The 27,386-nt window shown below is 37.9% G+C and overlaps 1 protein-coding gene across 2 annotated transcripts; it reads right to left on the bottom strand.

Annotated features, from left to right (window-relative positions):
* Window positions 1–215: 215 nt before the first annotated feature.
* On the bottom strand, window positions 216–27,386 carry RFTN2 (raftlin family member 2). Of its 2 annotated transcripts, none has more exons than XM_063162442.1 (10): window positions 27,181–27,386; window positions 26,584–26,788; window positions 21,547–21,730; window positions 19,517–19,628; window positions 18,491–18,803; window positions 15,350–15,550; window positions 12,945–13,066; window positions 11,742–11,845; window positions 6,077–6,155; window positions 216–2,601 (listed from the first exon to the last, which is right to left on the bottom strand). In XM_063162442.1, the coding sequence occupies exons 2-10, from the start codon at window positions 26,720–26,722 to the stop codon at window positions 2,332–2,334; spliced, it is 1,524 nt and encodes a 507-aa protein (XP_063018512.1). In that variant the 5' UTR covers window positions 26,723–26,788; window positions 27,181–27,386; the 3' UTR covers window positions 216–2,331. The 2 variants fall into 2 exon arrangements, with proteins under 2 accessions (XP_063018512.1, XP_063018513.1); XM_063162443.1 differs by having other exon boundaries at window positions 26,584–26,730.

The following is a 27,386-nucleotide window of genomic DNA, read 5'->3' as shown; positions in this document are numbered from 1 at the left end:
TTTTACAGATTGAACTTGTATGGAAAATGACCAATGGTTAAAATTACACACAAGTTTTGGATAACTCATTAAAAATACTTCTAGAAGTAGAGCAACATATTCCAGGTTATATGAGACCAGCTGTTGCTCCACTTTCAACATGCTAGAGTTCCCTGGCATTCTGCCAGAGACAGCTGTAACTTGTATTTCATATTTCTTGCCCATCTGTGTCCCTGCTGCCTGTGAGCATGACCAGTGCTCCCTGAGAAGTGCCACAAGAGAAAGCAGCACTTGGGCAGGCTCTGCAGGGACACCCAGCCCAGCAGAGGGATCCTCCTTCCTCAGTGCCCCAGACAGGAATGAGCACAAGGCTCATGCCCCACATCCCTGACCTGGAGGTGCTGGTGGGAAAGCTGGGAGAAGAGCCTTTGCCAGAGGGGTTCCTTACTGTACCTCCTGTTGGAGGTGCTCCCATCACTCCCCACAGCATGCAATGGCAAAAAGTAGTTGAAGCTTAATCTCCAGAGCTGTAGATTTTTTGGCAAGAAAACCTCCCAACCTGCTACAGGTAACAGTTGTTCTTTCAAAGAAAAAATAAGCAAGCCTGCCACTAAGAATTTTGTAAGTAGCTCAGGAAGCAGCTCTAAAGCAATATTATTTTAAGCTCCCCCTATACTAACTATGTCAGTAGAATGGGTTTTCCCCCTACACCCCCTGCCCTATAAAATGATATTTTTTTTCTGCATTAATTAGTTTTGCTTATTGAAATAAGCAGCTATGTTCTTGCTGAACCGCTCTGAGACTGCAGCTGAACCTCCACTATCCTGGCCATCTCCTGGGGTGCTCATTTGGAGTTAATTGTTGGTGTTCCAGTCACTGCATTAATCTGCCCACTGCATTTAGTGCCAGCATCTACCACTGTGGATTAGGCAGAGTGCAGAGCAGCTGGTGGGATGCCATCCATGGGGAATGGGGTGTTGTAGGTAAATGATTAATGACATCTACGTTTGCAGCACAACACACAAAGACAGGTACCAAAATCCCTGGGTGTTGTGTGTGCTGTACTGCAAACACAGAGTGGAGTTATGAATACATTTGCTCAGTTCTGACTTATTTTGACCAAATTATTTTACACTAGCTTAGAGATGATGAGCATTTATAAATTTTTTTTTTTTTTGCTTCTAGAACTAAATTAAAAACGCACATGGTAGTTATAATCACATTTACCTTCTGGAGATGCATTTTTATTCAGCTTCTCCTCTGTAAAATACACCTTCCAGACAGCAGCATAAAAGCAGTTGCTGTTTGTTCCCCTCCCCACAGCACCTTGCCAGCACTAATCTCCCTTAATGCAAGCAGCCCCTCCCCATAGCAAGGATGGAAGCACAGCAACTTGATCCTTTCCTCTGAACATCAAGTCTGGTATTGGATGCAGCTCAATACACTTTATCCAGTGTGAGATACATTTAGCTGAGACATTTTATATATACATCCATCTAATACTGCCTATGAAGTTCAGCCTACATCTTCCTCCTATGCATTAGCAGCATCACACTGCTCTCAATGCTTCCTAGGGAGCTTCTCAAACTACATGTTTGCAGACTGCAAGTTAATCTTTCAGGAGATGAGCAGTTCTTAATTTCCACTCAGAAGTACATTATGAACACATCATTATAATACAAGTTATAAACTCCTGGCTTACAAGTACAAGGAACTCTGTGAAAACTGCATAGGTGAAGTTATATTTCAGGAACAAGTTACCTACCTACAGTCTCCTGAGTTTTCCTGTCCATACCAAGTCTGAATGCAGCTTAAATTATTAACACTCTACTGTAAGACTTGACACTTCTCTAGGCTTTTGAACTTCGGCAAGGCAAAAAAAGTGAAAATTATATTAAAAAAACTAAACAACAGTCAGACAGTTCATTTTTCCCCACCAATATTTACAACATCCTTAAAAACCCCCAACAATAAAACAACCAAACAAACCCAAAAGCATTCCTCCAGCTTGTGGAAAATTCCAAACATCCTCATTCCTTTCTCTCTCACACAATTCAAACTGTCACTGTTCTGCAGCTTTTGCTTCCTTGCTTGTCAAAAGCATTAACAAGTTAGCGGATCACCCAAGTCATGTAGTTATACTATTAAAGACAGACAGAAAAACAAATTATTTTGCAGTAGTATTATTACTACAGTAGGATTAACTCAACATGGAAAATGACAAAAATACAAAAAAGAGTTTGGGAACAGTCATAGGATTATACCAATGTATTTAAAGTAGTGTAGTTTTTTTTTTAAAAAACCCATTTGTGTGATTTATGTACATGTCCATTTGATGCAGTTACTTACTTATCACATACATGTGACCTGAGTGACTCCATCCTCCTGGTCAAACTGTCCATCATCCAGTTCCCTTAATACTCCATCACTGCTACTGAATCCTGGGAAGCCTCCATAATGGGAAGATCCCTCCTTGATCCAACATTGTTTAGAAGGAGACAGGTGAAACTCATCAGGTGGTTGTCCAGTTTCTACAGGGCAGAAAGTAGCCGTGTCTGATCCAACACTTCTGCTGGACACCCTGCCTTTTTCTTCCCCAGTTATCTGTCTTAAGGATTTCCTCTGAAAAATGAGAGAAAGTTGAAATGTTAGTTTATTTAGGGGAAAAACAACTGAGCCAAACACTTTGCAATGGATCATGGATAAATTTGGTGTAGCCACATTTTAATCATGAGTGCAGTTCTCAAGAAACAAGAGATTGCCATTATATGAGGAGCCAATTCCCATTCCCATAGTAAATCTATGCAGATAGAAGTCAGTGGCTGCTCTATACAGCCCTTTGAAATCTACAGAGTCCTTGCACAGGAGAACTCAGGGTTAATACAGTCTAACTTTATCATTGGGACTGCCTGACATCTTTGCTGTTGAAGTGATGGTTGCCAATGTCAAAAAGGAAAGTCAGCAGATCATGATTTCTGCAAATGATAGAGCTACCAGACTGTGCTGAGGGTTCTCTGAGGCACAACAATAAATAAAGGGCTTATCTCAGTTCAGCATCAAGAGCTACCTGAGTTCCTGAGATCTGTGATGGTGCAGCCCCTCCAGAGATAATGTCAGTGCCCTGAGCCACACAGAGGAGCAGGGCCAGCAAGGCAGGAGTGCCCTGAGCCACCTGCCTGGAGCCCTGCTCTCAGCACGGGCACAACTACACCAGGAGATGTCTGCCAGGGGACACTGCCCTGCCCACAGCAGGAGCACATGGAGCTGAGAGGGAATCCAGCCTCAGCACAGAGCTGCATTTTAGTGCAAGAAGGACACAGTGCAGACACTTAAAAAACCTCCACAAACACTTTACAGACTTTTACTATGCTTCAGCAAGTTTGTGTCCCCCTTTTGTACATTGCTAAGCTTTTTCTCAAACTCTTCTGAAACAGTAAAAACAATGGCCTGTGTGGCTAAAGGAAACATATTTAGGAAAGCTGTTACAGGGAACACTGGGAAATTAAACAAAGGGAAACAGCACTGCCTCAGGAGAAACAGAAGGAAATAAGTTTTGCCTGGACGTCACAGAAAGAGGGTGGACAAATCTGTTTAAGGGAAATAAAGAAAAAGAGAAAAGAAAAAAACAACCCCCTCAAGCACTGCATGGTTCAATCTTGCATTTCATCCTCTGAACCCTTTCTTAGAAAAACAAATGGTTTGTGACAAACAAAGTCCACAGAGACAGTACAGCCCTTGAAACCCAAGAGGCTTTTGTACTATCACATAAATCACAAACTAGGCCATAACTCACTGCCCACAGATATATAAGAAGGCAGAGAGATGAGCTGGGAGGACATAACATCCTCCATCCTCAGAAAAGAGACCCTGTGAGACTAAGAGACCAAGTAATGGAGGATTAAAAGTATGGTGAAAACCAACGCAATTGGCAAAACAGAAGGAAAATGTAACTCTGCTAAATGTTTCAGCTTCAGCCCAGTTACCTATTTAGCCCAAGCTAAATGACCTCAGCACAATGAAATTTCTGGTAGAGAAGAAAAACACTCACTGGTACTGAAAAAACCACATTTTGTTTAGATTTCAAACATAGAAATCTGATGTAAACGGCTGTAAATCAGCTATTTCTTGTTTATTTTGAGTATGTTTAATGCTTAAGTCAAATGTTTCCCACTCCAACAACAATAAAACAACAACTACAAAACACATTTTATTTGTATACCCAAGGCTGCTCATCACCCTACAAGAGGGTGAAAGAATTTAAACAGTGACTACAATGCTTCCTATTTTTAATTTAAGCCATGTCTCAAAGATTCATCAGTTCCTGAGACTGAATGTTTTTACAGAACTGGTTTGTATTACATCTCTTGGCAGAATCCAACTTGTGACATACAGTTACACTGCCTTTTAAGAGACATAGTTAGAAGTGACATTATGCCTTCCCAAGGGTTAAAGTATCAGGAGTTCATGCCCTTATTATATACAGAGTATTGAAGAAGTAGGAAAGCATCAGGAGAAGCATTATTTTATGGCTGGCATGATTTTGCTTTATACATTTACAATGTTGCTATCAAAAATTGTGGTCCAAAATGTACTTTCAGAAATGAATTAGGAAAAGAAGTAAAGACTACAAAGTCAGACATGTGGGAGGAAGTCAGAAGGTTTTAAAGATAAAAGCTGGAGGTGCTTTTGACACAGTGGGTGGTTAGGGAAAAAAATCCACTGGCAGAATTTAGGAGAGGGTATGAATGGAGAGAGATAAAGACACTGGCAAAGGAGACTACACAGAACTCCAAAGAGCAAAAAAGCAAAAGCTCCAATTCTGAAAATGAAGAAATAAATCATAGCATACAAGAACTATCTGGGAACTGAGACAGTGGCAGAGACAAAAACAAACAGGACTTGAAGTGTACATCTTGAAGGCAAGTTCTTCCAGGCATGGAAGTACTAATTATCAGGGGACACACTGAGAAGGAAGTTAGGCTGGAGATAAGCAGAAGCCTGGAGAAGAACAAAAAAAGGAAGACTATATTTTAGAAGCACTAAACAAAGGAAAACACAGATGATGGCAACACATTGAACAGACAGTTAAAAAAAAATCACAGAGAGAGATCAAATAGAAATGCAAGAAATTTGAAGAATTATGGAAATATTCATACAAATAGAGAAAGAAACAGCTAGGTATCACTGCCATATAATTATATGCCATGAATGAGTTTGTGAAGTTACCACTCCACTGCTGGACGTGAGTGAAAACATTCATAGCTTTCCTAACTGCTTAAGGTTATCACAGGAAAGACATGTTGACTAGAGAAAGGCTGATCAGCCACTGAAATTGAGAAAGAACCAAAAATGGAAACCCATCACAGTATGTCAAAAGACCTGGCAAAGAAAAGCCCACCAGGAGTTCACTCTTCTCTGGCCACAACAGGATTTACTGCAGCAGTGTGCTGGTGCAAGAATTGTGACACTGACTTGGAGCAGTGGAGACTAGTCAGTCACTTAATCCTCAAAGCACTTGATACAACCTTCACCCAAAAGGGACAAGGTTGTTAAGGTTTAACTGCAATTCCTGCAGTTGTTGAGGTTCAGCTGCAGGAATTTTAAAGCCTCTGTCTCTGTCACAAATTTTCATGCAACAACAGCCCTTCACCCTGATAACCTGCAGGTTACTGTATCCCTTAGAGCATAGCTTAACACTCCTTTCTTCTAAAAATGTGAAAGTTGACGTTTTGAAGGTCAAAACAGTTTTCTGTTTCATGTGCAAGAGATGCAGGATTTTGATCAGACTCCCTGAAGACTTCCAAGGAAATAATGCATAGCCAAACACATTCACCTGAGACACACTAATTCCTTAGCACAAAACAGTTTTTTAGCCTGCTCATGCTTTTCTCTATGGCTTAAGAGATAACAGCTGAGGAAAAAAGATAACATGTGATCCAGCTGCAAAAAACATCCACAAACCTGAACTCGTTTGCAGGGAAACCATGTTCTGTCAGTTCCTTCCCCTGTTAATTCTCAAGTCTAGTTTGTTTCTGTATCTTACCATTATGTGAAGTAATAATTTTTTTAATATTAATACTGCAAAAATGTTACTCACCTCTGGTGTCTGGACAGCAGAACTCCACATAACAGGTCTCTGAAGAAAAATTACTTGCTTTGTGGCCAGATTTCCTTCACTGAAATTTAAAGAAAATAGTTTTCCAGGTTTTCAAGGCAATAATTGTCACTAACATATTTGAAGTCAACTTTAGGGTGGGTGTAAGTTCACAAGTGAGAAGAGGACAGACTAGAGTATTATCCAGTTTATTAATTCCTCAATAGTTCTATAATGATATTTTTTTAAAAATAGAAGCATAGGACTTGGTTAAAGTGATGCACATGAAAATAGGGACAGACCAGTAACTTGTATTACCATGACTGGAGTTATTTAACATGTGTGCTCTTGAAAGTTTAAATACCAGAGCTCCTGCTTTTAATCCAAGTCTGCACATTTACATCTGAATCAAACCTTCGCAAGTCTTTTTTGAACTTAACCTTCACTGTTAAATACACAGCAACACATTACTACCTATTAATATCACAACAACCAGGCCCAATCTTAATAGATCCATAGCTTCAGCAAATCTCTCAATACTCTGTGGTATGAAACTTGGGAATTAACCTTCTTTACTGCTAAATAAAAGTTGTAAAATGTCATCTAATTGACACTTGCTGCCTCACCACCTATGGATAAAGGGCTGCAGCTCAGTTTTAATAAGATTTGCATCAAGAATGAGATGAATGACACCAGGTGTTTTGTATGAGGGAGGTACCAGCATAGGCAGGACAAGAGAATATTTGGTATGAAAAATAAAGAAGGGGGAAAAAAAGAAGAGCAACTTCAGTCCTGGAACTTTTACAGATGTTAATACTGTTATGGTAGACAAAGAAAAGGTGTTGGTTTTTTTCCCAAAAGGGAATTCTGTAGAAAAATAAACACGACGAGTGAAGCTGCTCCCCAGACCAGATATTACTGATATGATATTTCATAAGCACTACACCCCCTTAGTAGTGGTGATAAATACATCCTGTAAGTTTTAATGTATTTCCATCAGCTTTCCACCAGAAATACACGTCACCACATGGATAGGACATGTAATACAAACCCCAACTCCATGTCACTGAAAGTGAAACAATTTCAGGACAAGAACTCCAGAATATGAAGATTTTAAAAAATCCTGTTTTCTTCTAAATGTCAGATACTATATTTTTATAAGTTCTTCTCCCCTCAGCTGCTTTTGGCCAGTATTCAGTAAGATCTTTAAGCATATAAAGGTAAAACACTGAAATTGTTTGGCCAAAGGGTGACCACATATTTAATAGTGCACTAAACAAGTAGCAAAACAGAAACACCAAAGAGACGGCAGTTCATTTGAAGTATTTATGATTCTACCTATTCTATCAACAATAAAACCGTGTTATTATGCATAACATTTCTAAGAACTACTAAAACAATTTAAGCTTTTACTTCAGTATGGATATGTCACAAGATCAAACACCACACATATGAAGTCAAGGCAACTGGTGCATGTTTCACAACTGAAAACTAGTTTGTATTTAACATCAGGGACCTGCTCCAAGAAAAACCAGGGATTAGAACTGTTCCTATGAGCTCAGAAGAGCTTGTCAACAGCCTGCCCCAGTAAAGCTTCTGGAAGTAAGCTCTGAGAAAGTACACAAACCAGTACTATTCTCAGCATAAACAGCCACTCAGATCAATAGTTAGTGATGATGGATTTGTGATTTTGTTTGGCCCCTCACAATCTTTTCTTCAGTCTGGCTCAACTCAGGTCACAGCATATCTTTGCATGTATTCCTTGGATGAGAACAGAACTAAAACTCCAGCTTGTGGGAAAAACAAAAATGCAGGAGAACAAATTCATTCGTTTCCTTAAGCCTAACAAGATTTCCTGTTCCAAGAGTCCCTACCTCACTATTTGCATTCATTAAAAGAAAGTGTTTAGATTTCATGTCATTACAAGGAAATCTGCAATCCTGCAACCTTCTTCCACTTGGTTAGGTATTTCTCTGTGCCTCAGTTATGTCTCTTTTGATCAATTGAAAAATGTCTCTTCCAAGCAACAAGGCTGAGCACAGTCTCTGGCATGGGGAAGAGCCTAAGGCTTATTTTGTAACAGTGTCTGCATTCCTACAGAGAAAAGAAAAAAACCCAAACACTGAGCTACAGCTTGTACAAATTCTACTAGAACAGAAAAAGGACATGATGGTGAGTAGACAAGAAGTAAATTAACAAATTTCTAAGTCTGACCTTATTAAAATGCCGCACACGACAAAGCAGCTATGAGCTTAATTCACAAAGAACTCAATGACAGTGGGATTTCCACAGAATTTAAATGAGAAAAAGTGCTCAGAGCAAGGGAAGCTACACAGCTTCTCTCACATTTCTACATCCCCTCTTTGCCTCATAAATCAGGGCATTTTGAAAATACAGATTAAGTGGTGAGCCAGGATAAATGCATAACCATAAAGTCAGTGTTTCTGCAGTGCATTGCCCAGAGCCTGCCCTGGCCATTTCAGGGACTACAGCAATCAGGGAAGGGAAATAAAGGTCACTGCAGAGTAAGGCTGCTGAAGCCTTTTTCCTGTCTCTTCTTTTAAGAGTGGTGAAGAGCAACAGAGACTCTTTTGTTGAAACACCAGCAATTTGTTTGTCTGCTTATGCTATATGGGCAAAACTGTGTCCTCTTACACGTCTGTAAGTCCTCCAAAACACCATGAAGCTACAAGCTCAGTAGTACTGCCAATGGCTCTGGCTTTTACAGATCCATTTTTTAATGCATATTTGATATAAAAATATTTGATGTAAAAAACATTTAGAAAATATGTTAGACAAGATTTTCTGGAAATGACCAAAGGGAATAAGATAAATTATTTTCATGTATGCAGGTGTGCTTTTTGTGGGTATTTTCATTTCTCAAAAAAATATAACTTTGCACTCCTTTGGAACTGGGTAGCATCTAGACTTTCAGTTTGGAGACAGACACCAGCCCGGGATACTAAGTGCCCTGGCTTAAAGGTTCTATTAAATGAAAAATTTAAAAAGCCTTAAAAGTAATTCTAGTTTTCAATGACAAACATGTATGGACTTCTACAAACTCATGGTACTACTAAAAACTGCAGTAATACTAATTTATAAGCAAATACTCACAAAAGATCTGACATGAGGGAAAGTTTTACCATAAATTAGGAGAAAACGAAGATAGAACAGAGGAAAATACTACAGTGAGTAAAAATGTTGATAATAGATAAATTTTCTTTAAATGCTACGCAAAAAATCTATTTTAAAAGTAAACATGAAAACATAATTTTGTCATATCATTCCAAGTTGTTGCTTATTTAGTTTCTTCACTGTTTCTGCAACCACTTAATATTCAGGTGGGGTTTTGAGGTCAGAGTTTTGAGTCTGGGGAAAAAAACAGCTGTTGAGCAGCATAAAGTGTCCTTCTTTATTAAGACTTTTGCATTCCTAGGATAACCCACCACCACCACAGTAATGGCATCTTTCACAGCAGACACACAGCAACCACGCAGGAATTTCTTCTCCTCTTTAAATACCACCATCATTGCCTAAAAATAGTAGTTATCAATCACAACTCAGCCTATCAAAACAGGAAGACATTCATTTTCTGATTCTCATGAGTTCTCAATCCCTAATTAGGAATTCTTGTTCATAAGCTTTTTTCATTTTTTAAAAGCAAATTGAATTGCCGTATATGAGATACACTACAGGCACACAAAGCATGATTCATCCTATTTCTTCCAAGAGTAACTCACAAGCTACAGTGGGATAACAAGCATTAGACAATTCATACAAAGTCCTACTCAACCATTTAGGCCAGAAAACAAATGTTTTTTCTTAGGTTGAGTTACTCTGGTGTGGGTACAAAACAAATCCAGTTTCAGATTTGGCCAGGATAGAACCCCTTTAGCATGGGCACTGCAATTAATGCTCTGCTTGTTTCACATCTGGGATACAGCACTGCTTGAGACCTGAATATCTTCCTGGTACATTCCCACTGGTCCAAGGAACAGCCCCAGCCTAATCAATCTGTTAATGCTTCCTACAGCACTGCAGCCTATTGTTTTTCCCCTTACAGCACTTTGTCTCTTTTAGTTGGCCCTGCCTTGGCTCTGTGATCTCTGAGGTACAAACCAGCACCATTTGATGTGCTGCAAGCACAGGCTGACACTCCCAGTGTCACTCAGCAGCTGCTCAGGACATTCCTGACCCTGCTGTCCAAACCCTGTGGGATGGGTTCAGTTACATGGCTTGTGGGACACAAAAAGTTGGAAGTTCAATATTCTCTCATCCTATGACTCAGGACACACCATGACTACTAAAATCTCCCTGCCATCCTTCAAAGAGTATACCCAGATTCTGAAGACTTACTCTCAAGCACCAAGATATGGCCAAAATTCCAGCTGTTTATGAAAACCAGGCCTGGTAGTTCATATAGTCTATAAGTCACTATGTTCAAAGCTAATACACTTAGACTACAAAATTATTGAAGAAATTAAAGGATAACCATTTGTTTCATATTCTGGAAACCACTTCTTCCATAGTAAAGCAAAACAGAGACTCTCAAAAAAAAAAAAAGGTACAGAACATGCCATATTTTACCAAAACTTCTTTTGTCTTTGCATTTAACCAGTTGGTAAAAGTCAACTATTAGAAAAAACATTGCCAAAAAAACCCAGCACCTATTTCCTGATCACAAAAGCCTCCTTCTTACATGGGGTGAGTTGATTAAATTATGCCAGATCACTTAAGCAGAAGTCTACTTTCTTGCAACAGTTTTCTTAGAATCTTCCATGCACATCTTTTTCATGACTTGATTTAACACAGTGAGGCCTGGGATCCAAAGATTACTCAAGCCATCCACTCTTTCCACAGCTGTTAATGAGCCCTAAGACCTGCCTCAGTGCATTTGTTTGCTTTTGAAGTTTGGCAATCTTAATCTAACGGGTGGAGAACTTAAACAAAAAAGAAAAAAAAAGATGAGAGAAGGGAGGCATTAAGAATGCTTCATCTAGTGTTGTATCTTTTCTTGGGAGGGGTTATTTAAGGAAAAGAAGAAAAAAAGCAAGCCTGGAACCTTATGGGGAATCCAGGTCTGCAGTTTAGCTCTTCTTATGTAGAAAGGAGTCCCATCAATGCTCTAACTAAGCATTACAGCTAGAGACCTGAAATCCAGTAGTCTGGTATTGTATTTGAGTTGAACCATAGTGTCTATATTAGAGAGGAGAAACAAGCCCAATAACTTGCTGGATTAGCATATTCTCTGCCCTAATTTGCAACAAACACTCCATGACTGTCTTGTGACAACATGACTTTTTCCATGGTCTAAATCAGTCGTTCACCAAGGTCCTAAAACTAGTGAAACATTTCAACACTTGTTTCTAGTTGAAGCATGAGTAACCCCCATTGCTGTGGACTGGGTAGGTGATAAAAAGTTTCCTACATAAAATCTTTCATGTTTAGATTTACACAATGTATTTTAAATTTAGAATTAGATTCACTGAAATCAGTAGTCCTAAGCAGATAGGGCAAAGCCCTCATGAAAATGCTACTTACATCTCAAGCTTTACACACATTTAACATCAGCAGTATTTTTCTTCCTTTGACATTTAAGTATGCAAGTAATTATTGAATAATTCTCAGCCATACACACCAAGAATGCTGTAATCAAGAGTCTGGGTACCTGTCATGTCGTACAATTGGTGTAGGCAGGACACAGGTCAGCAGCCATCCAAACTCAGCCAGAGTGTGCAGTAAAGGTCCATAATCTGTTTTAATTTCACACCCCTACATTAATAATCATAAAAAGTAGTAAAGAGACTCTGTACAGGTTTTATTGGCATTTCTACACAATTACACCACCTCCCCTCTCACTTTTAATGAGATAATCCTTTGAGATGACATCAAACTGTTGTTTGGTGGAGATTCATTATTTCAAACTGAAAACAACTTAAGAAGTTCAAGACTACAAAATCCATGGAAAACTGAATTTATTAACATTGGGTATGAGCTCTGACTCATCAAGACATAATTCAAAGCATCTCACCCATTAAGCTTGTCACTTTGTTAAATTAGTGCCTAAAACTTTTAAAGCATCATAATTAGGTGTCTCAATTGACATCTTTATTTACTCCACATATGATAAATAAGCATTTCACTTAGCTACATACTTAAGGTTTTGGTGGGATTTTGGTGGTGGTCTTTTTTTTTAAATATACAAGTCTTCAGTTTGATGTTAATTTTTTTCGCATTTGTAAACGTGTTTGTCATTGGGTATTTCACAAGTAAGAAAATGCAACAACATAATCCAACAACAACTGCTTTCAGATGTCATTCATAGCAATAATCCTAAATGATAAGAATATTTCTAAAGAGTAATTTAAGTAATTTTATTGCTGGAACCTACTACAGCAGCAGATGTAAATTTATTAGGAAACCCAAGTCTTCCATATTTAGCAGTAAAAATACATATCTGAACATCGCACTGAATTAATTTACTATCAATTTTCTCTTGTTGTTTTTCTAGATCTGGCTATTTTCTCCCCCTTTTAAAAAAAAGTGACCAGCACTTGCTGAAATTACACCTAAATTGGTCTGAAACACACAAAAAATCCCCCAAGATGTTTTCTTTGGTAGTTGTACTTGTTGGTATGAACATTTACAAATGTCAGGCCAGAATTCCTCTGGCATATTTCTTTTATGCACATTTACCAATGCCCACAAATCTGATTTCATTTTTATCATTTGGGGCTTTAGTAAAGCCTATGCAGGTGACTTCAGGAAACCATCCTGAATGCTTATGGAACACTGGTACCAGCATCCTAAAGGAAAAAAACAAAGAAAAATACCAGTAGGAAATAGCACTGCTAAATCATCACCTATTTACCTCAATGACTGTCCATTGTTCAACAACTATTGCATCATTTCCTTTCCTGGTAGAACCTGGAACTCCAGCACCTTCTTCTTCATAGATAAATAATCCCTCTAAAGATTTGGGCAAATAATCCCCTGTGAACACAGACATAAGCATTAAGTTTTAGGTTGATAGATTACCAAGATGTACACAAGACATTTCTTTCTCACAGAACAGTTCTCTAAAATAAAATTAAATTACTCAGCAAACTCAAATTTGTGGTTATTTATGGACTGTGCAAGTCAACTTATTATTAAAATCCCTTTTTTTTTTCTACACAAATTGAACTATGAACAACTGTCTCAAAAGCATTAACCCCTTCCATACTCCAGTATGAATTCCAGTTCCCTGTATTCAACATATCCATTACAGAGGATGGGCACAACCCTTTTTTCCTCAACTTCAATATTGTCCTCCTGACAAGACATGTGGCTTTTGGTGGGGTGGGAGAGAGCACAAAAATGAGTGAACCATGAAGTGTAAAGCTCAACTACAGCCACTTAAATACACAAATGGCCACAGGAAGAGCCTGAACAAGTAATTGTAGGAGGATTCCTGATGGGAAGGAAGTTCAGAGCACAAGTGCCTGACTCACATGTCAAAGGCCGGTAGCATCCGTTTGGCCCAAACTAAAGCTGTGCATCAAATAAAGATTCAGTTTCTGGTTCTCTTCCTCCTAACAGCCTTTGGGAAGCCTTTCGTGGAGATTCACATTGACAGCTGACTAACCAACTAAATTGGTACAGCAAAATCATGTAATCCTCAGAATATCAGCATTAAATCCCCTCCAATACTGGATGAGACATGTTATTACCTGGGTATTAAAGATGGGGAGTTATTCAAGCAAAGAAGAGCAGACAGCTCTCTCTGTGGGGAATGGAACACCGTAAAATTGTTGTTGGACAACAGCTGCAAAGATTAATTTCAACAGCTGCAAAACCACCCTTCAGTGAACTGTAACAGATCTCCAGAGAGTTCTTTTCCAGCTCTAAAAAAACTTCATAATGAAAACTAGAGGTCTGAATTCTCACCTCTCTCCCACTGAAGGAAATTTGGTTGTTTCACTGATTTCAATAAAAAGGAGTTACAGTTTTGGAGTAAAAAAGATGACTGCTACAAACCGTGGCATTAGACTGCTCATGTGCACAAAATGTGCAGTTTGAGAGGGACTAGCTGCCAAATTCCATCAGAAGTAAATCTACATTGATGAGCTTATGTGCCTCTGAGTCACAAAATTTACTGCAGAGCTACAGAAACACAGTGATTCACACTCAAAACCATGGAGAGCAATGAAAACTGAACAGTTGTCATTAGTGTCAGGCTTTTGTTTTTTAAGAATCATAATTTAAATTGCAAAGACCTTGTGTTTTGCAGGTTTTTTTTTTCATTTAAGGCCTTCAATAATCCAAGAGTTCATATTGTTTTAAATCAAAATTATCAGAAAAAAGCATAAGGCATAGTAAATACAGCAGCTGCTCAAAGTGACAGTAGTTTTACCTCCTCGTACAATTAAGACAAAGTGACTTATGAAAGCCACTTTAATACATTATTAATTATCTATTACACTTGTTAATCATCTTGAGCATTACAAAAAACTGTTTAAGGTCCCTGGAGCCTTTTCAACAAAGATTTGACAAGACATTTCTCTACTGCAACCCCATACTTTGCTTGCTTACACTGCAATAATTAATTCTAAAGGAACATCAACAAATTGCAACTTAGTACAAGCAAGACAGGTACAAATGCAACCAAAGCATCACCTTGGTGAAGTATACAGTGTAGGTTTGCTATCAAACAACATTTGTTAAAAGAGTTAATTGTTTTGGAATTTATTAATCATCTCAGTTTGCTTTGGTCTGTACTCCTAACACTAGGGAACTACAATTTTCTTCACTTTTTTTCAAGTAATTGTATAACAGTAGTTACTACTGGTTTTTGCACACTTTAAACTTTTGGCTTTCAGACAAATCCAATTCAAATGGAAACGAATCTCTTAATTACATATTTTACCAGCAACAGAGTTCAAGAGTTCTAAACACATTTAATCCTATTGTCTTTTCCTTGAAAAAGCACAAACCCAACCAGAAGAACTAGCACAAAAGTTTGATTTTGTTATAAAGCTGCTCTAGTTTGCTGCTTTGGAAATTGGCAATTTGATAAAACAAAGCAAGAATTTCAATTACCTCATCTACTATAAATTTGTGGAATCTGATACCTAAAAGGGAGTAATTTATTTTCGGGGCAGTTACAGATCCATCTTGACAAACTCACATATATACCCTCCCATCAAGAAGCAAAATATAACCATAATTTTTTTCAAATTGCATAGTTCTATGTGAACAAGCAAAAGCTTCATAATACCTGGAGACAGTACTCACCTTTAGAAGTTTCCCAGTGTACAAAAGAATCAACTAAGGCCAATCCTTGTTTATAATAAAATGTAGTTAATTCTAGCCAGTCTGCTTCCAGTGTACTAACAACTGGCCCCTTTCTTGTTACTTTCATAGACAAAACACCTTCATGGTAGGTCCAGCAGGTAGAATCATCATCAAAAACATTGAAGACTGTATAGAGCTTGTCTAAGGAGAGAGAAAGGAAGAATGAACTTCAAGGACAGTGCTCCAAAATTTGTAATATTACTAATCTCCTATTTTAACATAATTTTCTATTTCTAAGCAACAGTTTTAATAATTGGTTCTTAATGTTGCTCTGCTTAAGACCTAAACACACTCAGGACAAGGTGTGAGGGGAGGTACACTTTGGGATATAAGGAAAATGGGAACTTATTACAGCTGGGCTGTCACTGAATTCTTCAGGTAGTTGGGGTTTGCATAAAGAAAACATACAAGGACTAAGAAAAACCAGTGCAAACAGCCTTCATTTCTGCCACTTGTGGAACTTCTGCTACAAATACTAACAACTATAAAAACAAAAGCCAATCTTCTAAGCTTGCACATATAAGGAATGCATTGCACTGACTTTAACCCATTATTCTCTGAAGTACCAGTATAATTAGTTGTTTAGCTTACTGGGATTTTCCCACAGTAAAATGATGATGGATCAGTGGAAATTAAGGATACAAAACCAATTTATCTTTAAATTGGTTTTCTGTCTAGGTATTAACACAGAGCTGTAACAAAACCAGTCACACACAAGCACTCACTAAAAACTGACATAGCCATAGCATATTAGGAAATCACTGGTGCAAGTTACAAAACCCAACTGTGTGAGTGTGTTCTACAAATACACTTGTGTGTCATGGGTGTAGAGAAGTAAAACAAAGCAGCTGCCCAGAAATATTCTTGGATTGCCCAATACTGCTGGGCAGCCTAAATCAATGCAAACCAACCTCTAAATATCAAAGTTTTTGCACTGTCAAAACAAAGGAATTTGCTAAGATGACCCCAGTTAAGAAGTCAGTCTCTCTAGGCTCCAGAAACAGAAATTTCCATAATAGGATTTGTACTCTAAATAATCTGAACCAATATCTGGAAGAATCCCTCTCTGCTTTGAGTAGCGTTACTACACTCACTGCAGGTGACACCATGTGCCTAGAATAAGGGAAATTCAGAACAAAATGTTGAGCTTTCAGTAAGAGATAACTCTTTATACAGTTTTATCAGAGATAGCTCTTTATACAGTTTTATCACTTTCACAGGTGCTTACATCCCAAGTGATGTGTTTATCATGACAAACCTTAATTTCTTTTACCATATATTGAAGTAAGATCTCTTATTCTACAGAAAAAGGAAATTGTTTCCCAATACAACTATTCAATTCCTCACATCTACCAGAAATTTACCTCCGCAAGCAATGTATTATAGTCAAAATTCAATAAAATAGTTCAAAAAGCAATAGAACAGTAAAAATTCATACTTAAAATCCCCAAATCTATAACTTGGGCATAGTTTTTTGCCTCTTTTGAGCAGAGGTAAATGGAAGTGGCACATTGGCATAGCAGTATATACCTACACATATGCAAGAATGCCTTGGAAAATTCACATCAGCATTTTTCAAAATGACGATTACATAAAACAAAGAAAGGTGGTTAAGTTTCCAGAAGTTTTATCTCATGAACTCCAGTGACTTTCTATTTGACTAGTGTAGAGAAGCCTGGCATATCCTTCCTAAGCTTTTTGAAGTTTCCTGAGAACACTGCATGTAGGGGATGCACTGACTGCTGATCTACCTGGTCACACCAGCCACACAAACACTGCTCCTGAACAGAACCCAGTTTTCCACTTCTTCCTTACAGTACTGCTAATATATAGCAAACCCACTATTTAAAGCTGTAAGAGAAGAGTTAAGCTTTACCAGATTATGCTATAAAGGCTCACTTGTAGGAAAACTGCTTTTACTCAAGTGTTAAAAATAAGAGGGACATTGATTATCTCTGTGCTTAGAGTCATCATTCTCAGAGTCTACAAACTGAAGAGCTGCTTTAACAGGAAAGTGAAAAGGTGGCTTCTGAGAGCAATTAAAACATGTCTGGCTCATCAGGGAATGCAGCCTGACATGAAAGTTTCACGCTGCCTGCTTTCCACATAATTCTGTCTTGCATTAGTTCTCTTACTCAGATTACTTCTTTCTTTCTACCTTTTCCTCTTAGCAGCCAGGAGGCCTTAAGAGCTTCAGTACCAGAAGTCAATGTTTCAGACCATTTTTTGCACAGACTACACCAAGCACCTCATCCTTCTACAACAAAGTAGTCTATCACAGCATCAGCATTTTTTCAATTATGCTTTTCCTTCCTATACTTCTACTGCTTACTTTTCTCTAAGAAATTCATTTTGTAACAATTATTGTCTTCGATTTCATGGTCAATGCATTAATTTCAGTGATCTCTTTCAGGACACTTCTTGAAGGCACGTTAACCAGAAAGAATCCATTATGAACGGATTTATTTGGTGTACATTATGTGAGTTGCCTGGAAGCATGTAAAATTATGGCTCTAGCTGGAAGGGGCTCTCTTTGTTGTCATCTTTGAAACAGGCACAACTGGAATCACAATGTATACTTTGAAATCATTACGTGTTTATAATTTTATATTGAGTAAACCTACGTGTGCATTCCAGAAAATATTTTATAACAACTGCATCCTTCTAAAAGAAAGGATTTTTACTGCCACATGTTTGTTATACACATATTGAGCAAAAAACCTTGAAATGTGCCACATTTCAAGCCACAATTACACTGTGGGTGATCTTGGGGTGTTCATTTGGTTTTCTTTTTTTCTTTAAATTGCAAACTAGAATTCTGACAGCACATCTACAATAGTCTATATGAAAACTGAAATATCATTTTAATATATTACTACAGCTGACATACATAAAACAGAAGGTGAGTGTTCCTTCTGCTTTTTTTACTGGCAACTCTTTTAGAAATATGTATGCATTTATATATGCATGTGTAGAGGTATCTTCCAAAACCAGTATTTGATACAACAGAAAAGACTTTTATTTTTTCCAATGCCTCAATAAAATACCTTATTTCTGCAACAAACAAGCAGCATTTATTACCATCTCCTTTCCGTGGTTTAGAAGGGCTGACTTCTTTTCCAAACTGGAAATCTGAATCCTCTAACAGTCTGCTTTCTCCATGCATTTCTTCCTCTATCCCACTCTCAGACGAGTGACCACTCAATGTCCCTTCATTCCAGTTTTTATAGTTTTCCTCAAAGTTTTCTCTTCTGTGTTCCCTATTTCTTCTGCCCAGTGTTGATTCCAGCTCTGCACCTCCATCTGCACTTGTTCCATTACAGGCTTTAGGATGAGGAAAATGTTGTGTTACAAATCCCACAAACTTCTTTCCTCTTTTAGCAGCTTCATTAACCTGCAATACAACATAAACTTAGCTGCAAAGTCATTTTACAATTGCATAGATCTTTTTCTTCTTTAAAACTTGTACATACATGAACCACTTTACTAAACTGCTGAGGACATAAAGGCCTAACACTGTATTACAGAAGGGTGACTGGTCTTTGATGCTGCTCCTGCTTCAAAGTAAATGGAAGTTTTCCAGCATGCCTTTGGAGTCAGGCCAAGAAGGGTGGCCAACACTGGTATGACTTCAGAGTAAACAAAATCCCTCTTTTAGAACAAACCCAAAGTACTTTATTTACTGTGTTGTATTGATAAGCAGCATAGCAGAGCAGTAAATAATATTTCTCTAAATATGTGATGCCAGTCATACTAAAAACACTTCTGTAGTATTGAAGGTCAGTATCTCTCATGAGCCATGACTCATGTTGTATTTTTTGTTGAAGAACGAAAAGAACATTTCTTCTTGGGTACTTAACTCAGAAAAACATAAAATTCACATATCATACAAGTGTTTTATAATGAGAGACTGAGCTTGATTTTGCTTTCAGTGAAGACTTCCAAAGCTTTACAGAGATATTGACAAAAAGTAACTTTTCTCACTCTGAGAGAAATTTTGTAGCTTCTATAAAATCAACACAAAACTAAAACCACAACCACTAAATGTAACTTACACTTATGATAGAAACAAAAATCTGAAGAGAAGTTGGAAAGAACCTCCCTTACCTTTTCTAGCAGTTCTTTCACTACTTCATTTGTCAGTGTTTCATATGTTAAAGGACATTCCTCAATCACCAGCCTGGGGTGCCTTTGTGCTCTGGGTGCTGCATGCTTCTGGCTAGAACACAGAAAGAAAGCAGTCTTTGTCAGGAGTTTGCTGCTAACTTGAGCAAATGCTTGCATATAGAATTCTTTTCTTTAGGAATAGTTATGAATGAAATCCTGACAATGCTTCTTCATACTATTTAGAAGTCAATGGGTTTTGGTGCTTTGTTCTGTTTCTTACACAAAGTGACAGGTACTATGTGTTTCAATGCCAGGATGAGAATATTAATATTTAACAGGAATTTAATCTAAAGACCACGCAGAAAGATATTTTGGAAATGAAGCTTTACTGATAAACAGCTCTGCCTTTGCAATAAATAAATGCAAAAATCTCTGAGAACGCAAAACACACAAATTAAACCTAAATTTAGTAAGCACAAAGCAGATTCAGTTTTGTAGAAAACACACCATGAATAGAAATGGTCCTTTAACACTGTTAACATGCTGCTGCTTAGCTTTTGTAACTAAAGGAGATCTGCAGCTGTTAAATGAAACAGTATAGGCAAGTTCAAGGAACACAATGCAAAAACACTTACTGAGGGTTAAATAAGGTTTGAATCTCTCATATTGAAGCTGACAAACCCCAACTTCCATTTAAAGACACAGAATAGCACTCATGTTTCATCTAAAGCCACTTATTAGTCAGACAATATTTAGTGTACGCCAATAATATAATGGGATTTTATTTGATGCTTTCTTTGTATAATAATTTCATTTAGAAAATCAATTCTAAATTAAATGATTAGACACATTCAAATATAGAAGTTGACCTTCCAAACAGTAGTTGGAGAAGGTGTATTTGCCCACAGCAAAACCAGCCTTGGTACATACGGCACCTGGGAAGGAAACTGGAACCTACACCAGTTTCACAGGTATGCTACAGTCTCATCCTTCACCCATTCAGGGCCTAAAGGTTCGAACAACAACTTCCAAAGGATGCCACATCTACAGGGATAAGGCAAAGAATGGGAGCCATGTGCTGGGAGTGCCAGCTCTTGGAAGCCTCAGCTCCAGGGCAAGCATTTTGCTTTCTTACTCCACTTTCTGCCCACAGGAACAGCATTCACCTTGTTTGCAGATGAATCTATAAAGGTTAAGCTGCATGAACAGCAAATACTCCCAAAAATGCTTGTTTAATCAAAAGGTTTGAGAATTTCTCTTAAATGAACACTTAGAGAAAGCATTACTGCAGTGGCAGCAAGGCACCTTCCAATTCACACCTTCCCAGCCCTCAAATAAAGACAAGAACCTTTGTGCATCACATAAGGACTCCGAAGAGAAGGGGAAGCTTCACAGCTTTTAATGCTGTAAGAAATCCACTTTCTAGTTATTCAAAATAAGAAGAGGTTATTTTTTTTTGCATTCAAAGGAACTAATGAATGGTAACATTGCTTTGCATGTGTTTTTAGGATCACATGGTGATTTTAATGCAGTAAAAACAGGAGTAATAAACAAGACCATGGATCTGGAACATAAACAAGCTCCTGCCTCTCCCTCAGTGTCAAAACAAAGCTTTTGTATGACCTCTGCTCCAGAATGAAGATTTTCTTCTTAATAAGGAAAAGCCCAAACTATCCCTGACAAATTAATTCACAATCTATGTCATTTTCCCCTGGGAAAGACAAAAGTTTTGAAAACCAAGAAAAAGCAAGCATGAGATAGTTTAAAGCAGCTTATTACTCTCCTAGTATTTTAGTTAATCTTATTTGTTGCAAGTTCTAAGACAGATGATATTACACTTTGGATTTTGTTAGGCTATTTACTAAGGCAAAGGAAACATTAGCTTAGTGTGTACTTAGCATTAATTAAAGACACTACTAACTGGCCAATCTGAGGTGCTCATTTCAAATTGATAAGCAATGAATATTGAGCAGCCCACACACAAATGGCTTCAGTAAAGGATCAATGTACTCAAGTAATTTCCCTGTTACCTCAGCTTTACCCGGGAGAGCACCACTCGATACATGTGACTTGCAGGGAAGCTCCTCCTCCGTCCCACCGGCAGCAGAATGGGATGCACAGCTCCCACAACATAGCCTTTGCTGTAATACTCTTCCACCCGAGCTGCTATATCCAACACAGAACTGATCCTGATCACTTCTGGATTTGAAGAAGCTACAAAGCATTGAAAGCAGAAGAGAAGCACATGATACTGTGTATGTCTATAAACTCTTTGGGTGAGTTCCTTTTATGCAAACCCAGAAAACCTACAGTCCTATTTATACAAGAAAAAGCAGATTCACGGATGATTCAACACTATTCAAATACTTCAAGTACCTATTTTTACAACTTAATACAATCTATTTTTAACGTACTTGGCAACATTGTCTGTTTGATCAAGGTCTGCCAAGCTGATTTAAAAGCTGTGTTAACATCTAAACACATAATAGAGTTGAACCTAACAAAGCAACTATTTTGTCTAGTCCAAGCCTTAAACATACTAATGCAGTATCCCTCAACTCCAGTTTTCAGGTAAATTTCCACGTAACAGATTTAAGCCTACGACAATTGATTTGTTTCCATTAATTTTTTTTTCCACTTAGAAATGATCTGGAGGAGTATCAGTTGACATTTTGACAGTCCCAGTTCCTTTTTTCACCAAACTTACACATCACCTAAATAAGCTGATTTCTAGGGAGGGTCCCGCTCAGCATGTGCAGGGATTTTGCATCAATAGGCAGCAACTGGATAATACATTATTGTTAGGGAAAACTACAGAGATAAAGGGAAAACTTCTTGGAGAACCTTTTTAAAATGGTCCACAGCCTTTGCAAAGAGAAAAGGAAGATTCCACACTGGTAACAGATACATATTCTGCTACAGTCAGTCTGATGGGTCAGTAATTCCTGTTTCTCACAAGTGCAGCTGGAACTCTAGATGCCCTCAGAAAGCAGGAAATCAATACTCATACACAAATAGCAGCAGAAGAGTCATTACACCAGCACGGATTTGCCAAAGCTTTCATCTTTTGCACTTAGGAACTCTGATAACAAAACAGCCTGGCTGGAAATGTGCTGGTCTATTGGTGAGCCCTGCTCCAAGCAGCCTATTTGCCTGGATCCTGATGGATCCCTCTTTGCAGGACTTTCTGTGCATTGATACCAGTGCCCATCTGCATCAAAGGATGCCTCAGTCAAAACTAAGCAACACTTTTTCCAATATACAAGCAAGTGTAATGTGCTGCCCTGAACATTCCCTATCAAACCATACAACTGAAAATAACTAAATACACTAACTCTTCTTTGATTCTGTAATTTAAAAAAATGCATGAAAAAAAATAAAGTAAATGCAATTATATAAATCTCTCATCACTTTGCTGAGTTAATTTCTTGTCCCTGCCTTCTCTCTTCTATCTGCATTATAGTGCAGGTTGGCAATAGCAAGGAATTTAAGGACCTAAGACACAGAAGTCACTAAGTTTGTCTATCCTACTGCTTTAAACTATCATAAACCGGAGATATGACTCCTTAGTTTGCACAAATGTTTTATTCTAATAAATTGAATTAGAACTCTGCTGATTCAGAAGTAGTGTTTTGTAAAGCCTCTCTACACTGCTTTCTATAAAATGTAGATAATATTGACATACATACACTTACTGAGGGCTTTAAAAAAAGACCACAAAACCCCCACAAACTATCAGAAACTAGTATTTTACAACACTCAAATGCTTTTTAACACCAATTTCTACTAATGGAAAAGGAATGATGGGCTACTTTGCTTGTCACTGTAAGAACCTTAACAGAAAAGCCATCAAGAAGAACCAAGATAATTTATACCAGGGAAACACACACTACCAAAAACTATCACCAAAACACATATTGATGGTTTACTGCTGATATCCAGCAAATTCAAGCTATTAACTAAACTGTCATTCTCAGTCATAAGGACAAGGCTGTTGCACTTTTTCTTTAAGCAGACACTATCACAGCTTCCCTTTTGTAAACAGATGATATTTTGTCATTAGCAATACTCCCATCCCATGATTCCACTCTGTAAATCCAAGAGCCCATGTATTGACAAATAACTGCTCCATAGCCTACAGACCAAAAAAGTAGGAATGATGCAATTTGATCACCACATCCCTGATTTTATGAATGTCTTAAACCCTTTTTCATAACACAAGTTCCCTTCCTGATGTGCTCTCAACAGGTAGCAAAATACTGTGGCAATAAGAACTCCAGCTAACTTTCCAGATGCATGGTAAATCTCAGATGCAGGATACTGCAGATGATGACAAAACAGCTATTTCACATATATTCACACTGGTATTCAGAGTGACAGGAACTTGACAGTATGTCACCTTAGTAGGCTGCATCAATATTTCTTCTTTTCCCTAATAGGAGGATAGTGGATAATGCATAAGCATTCTGCTTAGAAGAAATATAGAAACTATCCCTACTTTTTGGTTAAACTGACTTCAAAAAATAGCAGCTGTTTGTGTGATTGGGATATGATTCATGACTGAGACTTTGGGATTTACAGTCACTAACCAGCATTTAAAATTACACTTCAGTGTCCACTGCTCCCTCTTCTTTGTACTACTCCAGTCCACCAAAATAAAAGATTGGCTGTGGTTTTTTTTTTGTTTGGGATTCCCCTGATGGCCATCATCCTCCATGGAACTCAAAGATAATTTTTACAGTAGGGATGAGAGAATTTTGGGGAACAGGAAGGGAGAAGCCAAGGTTCAGTGCACAGCTAATAAGTAGTTAAGATGCAAAGGGACTCCAGCCAGCAAATTCAGACCACAGCATGGTTGACCTGATCTGCATCATGGCCTGGGAGAAAAGATCAGGGACTGCTGAAAGTTTCCCCAGCAGGCTCATTTTGACTTCACGTTGCATATACCTGATAAAGCACAGAATAAGGCATATTAAATTGAAATAACACATTTATGCTTGCTATATTTTTATCCTGATGCAGGACATGGTTTACTGTAAGATCTTAAAATATTATTAAGTGCAGACTTTCTGTTTTTCTTGGTGCAAGATCCAGTGACAAGAAATCACTTGGGCACACGTAAATCCCCTATGCAGAGGAAGACTTTGTTCTGGAATTAGGCTAAGCAGAATGAGTGCCATAAATACACAACTTGACAGCAGAGGAAAAACTTTGGTCTGAAGTGATAAAGGGGTCCCAGTTTAATTAAGCCAAAGGACATTCAAATAGCAACAAGTACATGAGCAAGCTGACTGAAGGAAAAAAGAAAAAAAGCTCAGTATATTCTCCACCATACTTGAGCCAGTCCACCCATTTCAGAAACACCCAGAATTGAAAAATGCCTCCAAGGCAGTAGAAATATGTACCATGTTCTTTTTCTGTATTCATCTTAGCTCTAAAAATAGAGACTTCAAAAAAAAATTAAGGTTATATACACATATCTAGAACGATTCAACAGAAAGATACCTTTGTTTACAAATCCCCTTACTTCCAGTAAGAAACCTAAAAAAGAGTGAGGTAACTATCTGAAACTGATCTCAGTTATTTAACATAATTCCACTGAAGCAGAGCAATTCTGATTATCAGACAAACAACAGAAAATTAATCTTTACTGCTGTAGTGCTAGGTTATTAAAACAGAGCTACACCTTTAATTGCACATGTTCGATGGGTTATTACTTCAAAGGTCACAGCCACCTTTAAAACAAGTAATTTATAAAACACTATTAGAAACTGTAACTTGAAAACAAAAAAAAAACTGTCTGGAACAGAGGCTATTTAGGAACACTGAATGCTCTTCAGTTTCCAAAAAATTTATCCTTCCTGTATCAGTAGTTAATTAATGTATGCACTAGGTAGCCTACCTTTATTTCCAATATCTTACCACTACTTATTTCATAGTTTTGTTTCTTCAAGAGGAAAAAAAACAGTGAGAAACTTTTTATGTAAATCAACAGAACAAAGTTAGATCTCTAGTGCTATGTAACCTAGCAGAATATATCTTCTATTAGTCTCATACAGCTTTTTAATGAAAAGACTCTTATATTTAAAATAAAAATATTACAACACTAAAAAATAATCAAAAGCCAAATTTTGTTTATGAAAAAGTTCCTGCAATTGCACTAAGACCTGCACTTACACTGTTTCCCTTTATGTAACCCTTCTAGTAACAGCATTTACTTCAAATCCTTGTTATTAAGCATTTCCAGTACACTAGGTTGTTACAAAATGCAAGTTACTATAAAGTGACTGTAAAAGTGAGCTGTCTGTGCTCTGAGGGCAGCCATCTGGGCTTGTTTATGTTTTCAACTTTGTGGAACAGGGAGTTGCTCTGTTAGAGATGGGACACCCTCGGGAAGGAAGTATCCCACAGAGCACTGTCTGCCTCTAGCTATGCATACAGATTTAGTTTCATTTCAGTCACAATTTCAAAAGACTATTCAACAACTACAAGTACAGCATTTGGGAAAAAAAGCAAGACAAAACTCAGACTCTTATAACAGAAACTTCTACCAAGAGACTGCGGTGGGCGTAAGAGGGGAAGTTACTCCTGATATACAACTAAGGAACAGACTTACTTCTGCATAAAGAAACAAGGACAATGACAGCCTGTTTTCGGAAGTTGAGTGCATTTAAAAAATTGTTATTCAATTAAGGCTCAGGCACAGTGTATTTTCTGAACCGTCACACTGAATTCAGACAACCATTATTCAAAGCCAGTACGGATGGCAGTATGTGACTCACAGGAAACTAGGAAAAATCTCTTAACAGTTTCTAGCCAGCTTCCTTAACGAGGACAGTTGTATAATTCGCAGGGTTTGGTTGTTAAAAATACTTCAGCAGTTTCCATTGTAATTTTATACAAGTAAGAACCTTTGTCGTGATTTGTGTTTCAAAATAAAAGTCTTACATTTTGGCTAGCTTTGACAAAAGTGCCTAAGATTTACTGTAAGTCAAACAAGAGAAAACTAAGTTAAATCCTGTTCCTTCTTACTTCAAAATAGTAAAGATACAGCATAAAAAAAATACCTTCTAAGGTAAAATCCAGCAATACATATTCATAAGCAGAATCCGTCTTTGTTTCAACTTGTGGTCTCTTCAGTGTAGAAAAGATTTTTCCAGGGCTGCTATCATCTGGGTCTTCCAGCTTTCTCAGTCCGCACCCCATGGCAAGATCTGCAAATGATTAAGTCGCAGGAAAAGGTGGGGGGAGCAGCAAGATCTGTCGCTCCTACTACAGGGGAAAAAAAAGGAACCAAATAATTCCCCTCGATTTTTTTTCCCCTATTAGCTGTAAATCCAAACAGAGAAAAAGTCCAGTTCCCAGACCGAAAAGCAAAGGTACTTTCCATTCATTTTTAATATAGAAGCAGTGAGCTCGAGATGATTTCAAGCTACAAACTTGGCTATGAGTAGGCTGGATTTCGCAGCAACATTAGAGCTGCTCCCAACTAGCAGAGATTTTCCATGCCACGTCAATTTACAGCCAGCCCCTATCAGTGCTCTCTTGCAGAGGACACCAATAGTGCTTTGTTTGTCCTTCTAGACTGACTGGGTGAGGGGGGGCAAGGGGGGAAGAAGAACTGAAAAACAAAGTTATACAGAAACTTGTCTGTCATTACTTACCTCCAGAAGTTCCCAACTGCAGTAGAAAGTCAGACAGGAAAAAAGCAAGTTAGTCAGAATGAAAGAATGAGAAAAGAGCCTCAACATGGTTGGAGATGAAAATCACTTCCAGAAAGGAAGTCAGTTTCAAGAGGAAATTGCTTCTGGCATCTCAAAGGGTAGAAAGGCAAATGAAAAGCTGTTTAGTCCTTATTTTAGATTTGAGA

Source organism: Melospiza melodia, chromosome 8, assembly GCF_035770615.1.
Source record: "Melospiza melodia melodia isolate bMelMel2 chromosome 8, bMelMel2.pri, whole genome shotgun sequence".
NCBI lineage: Eukaryota > Metazoa > Chordata > Aves > Passeriformes > Passerellidae > Melospiza > Melospiza melodia.
This window is presented reverse-complemented; position numbering and strand designations above follow the sequence as displayed.

Bases quoted from the DNA above. Each gene is read 5' to 3' on its own strand.
- RFTN2 (XM_063162442.1), bottom strand. From the start codon at position 26,722: ATGGGGTGCGGACTGAGAAAGCTGGAAGACCCAGATGATAGCAGCCCT. The intron at 19,629-21,546 runs GTAACAGGGAAA...TCTGTGTTCTAG, and splicing joins CTCTCCCGGGTAAAGCTGAG to CCAGAAGCATGCAGCACCCA. The intron at 13,067-15,349 runs GTGAGTACTGTC...CTGTGTTCACAG, and splicing joins ACACTGGGAAACTTCTAAAG to GGGATTATTTGCCCAAATCT.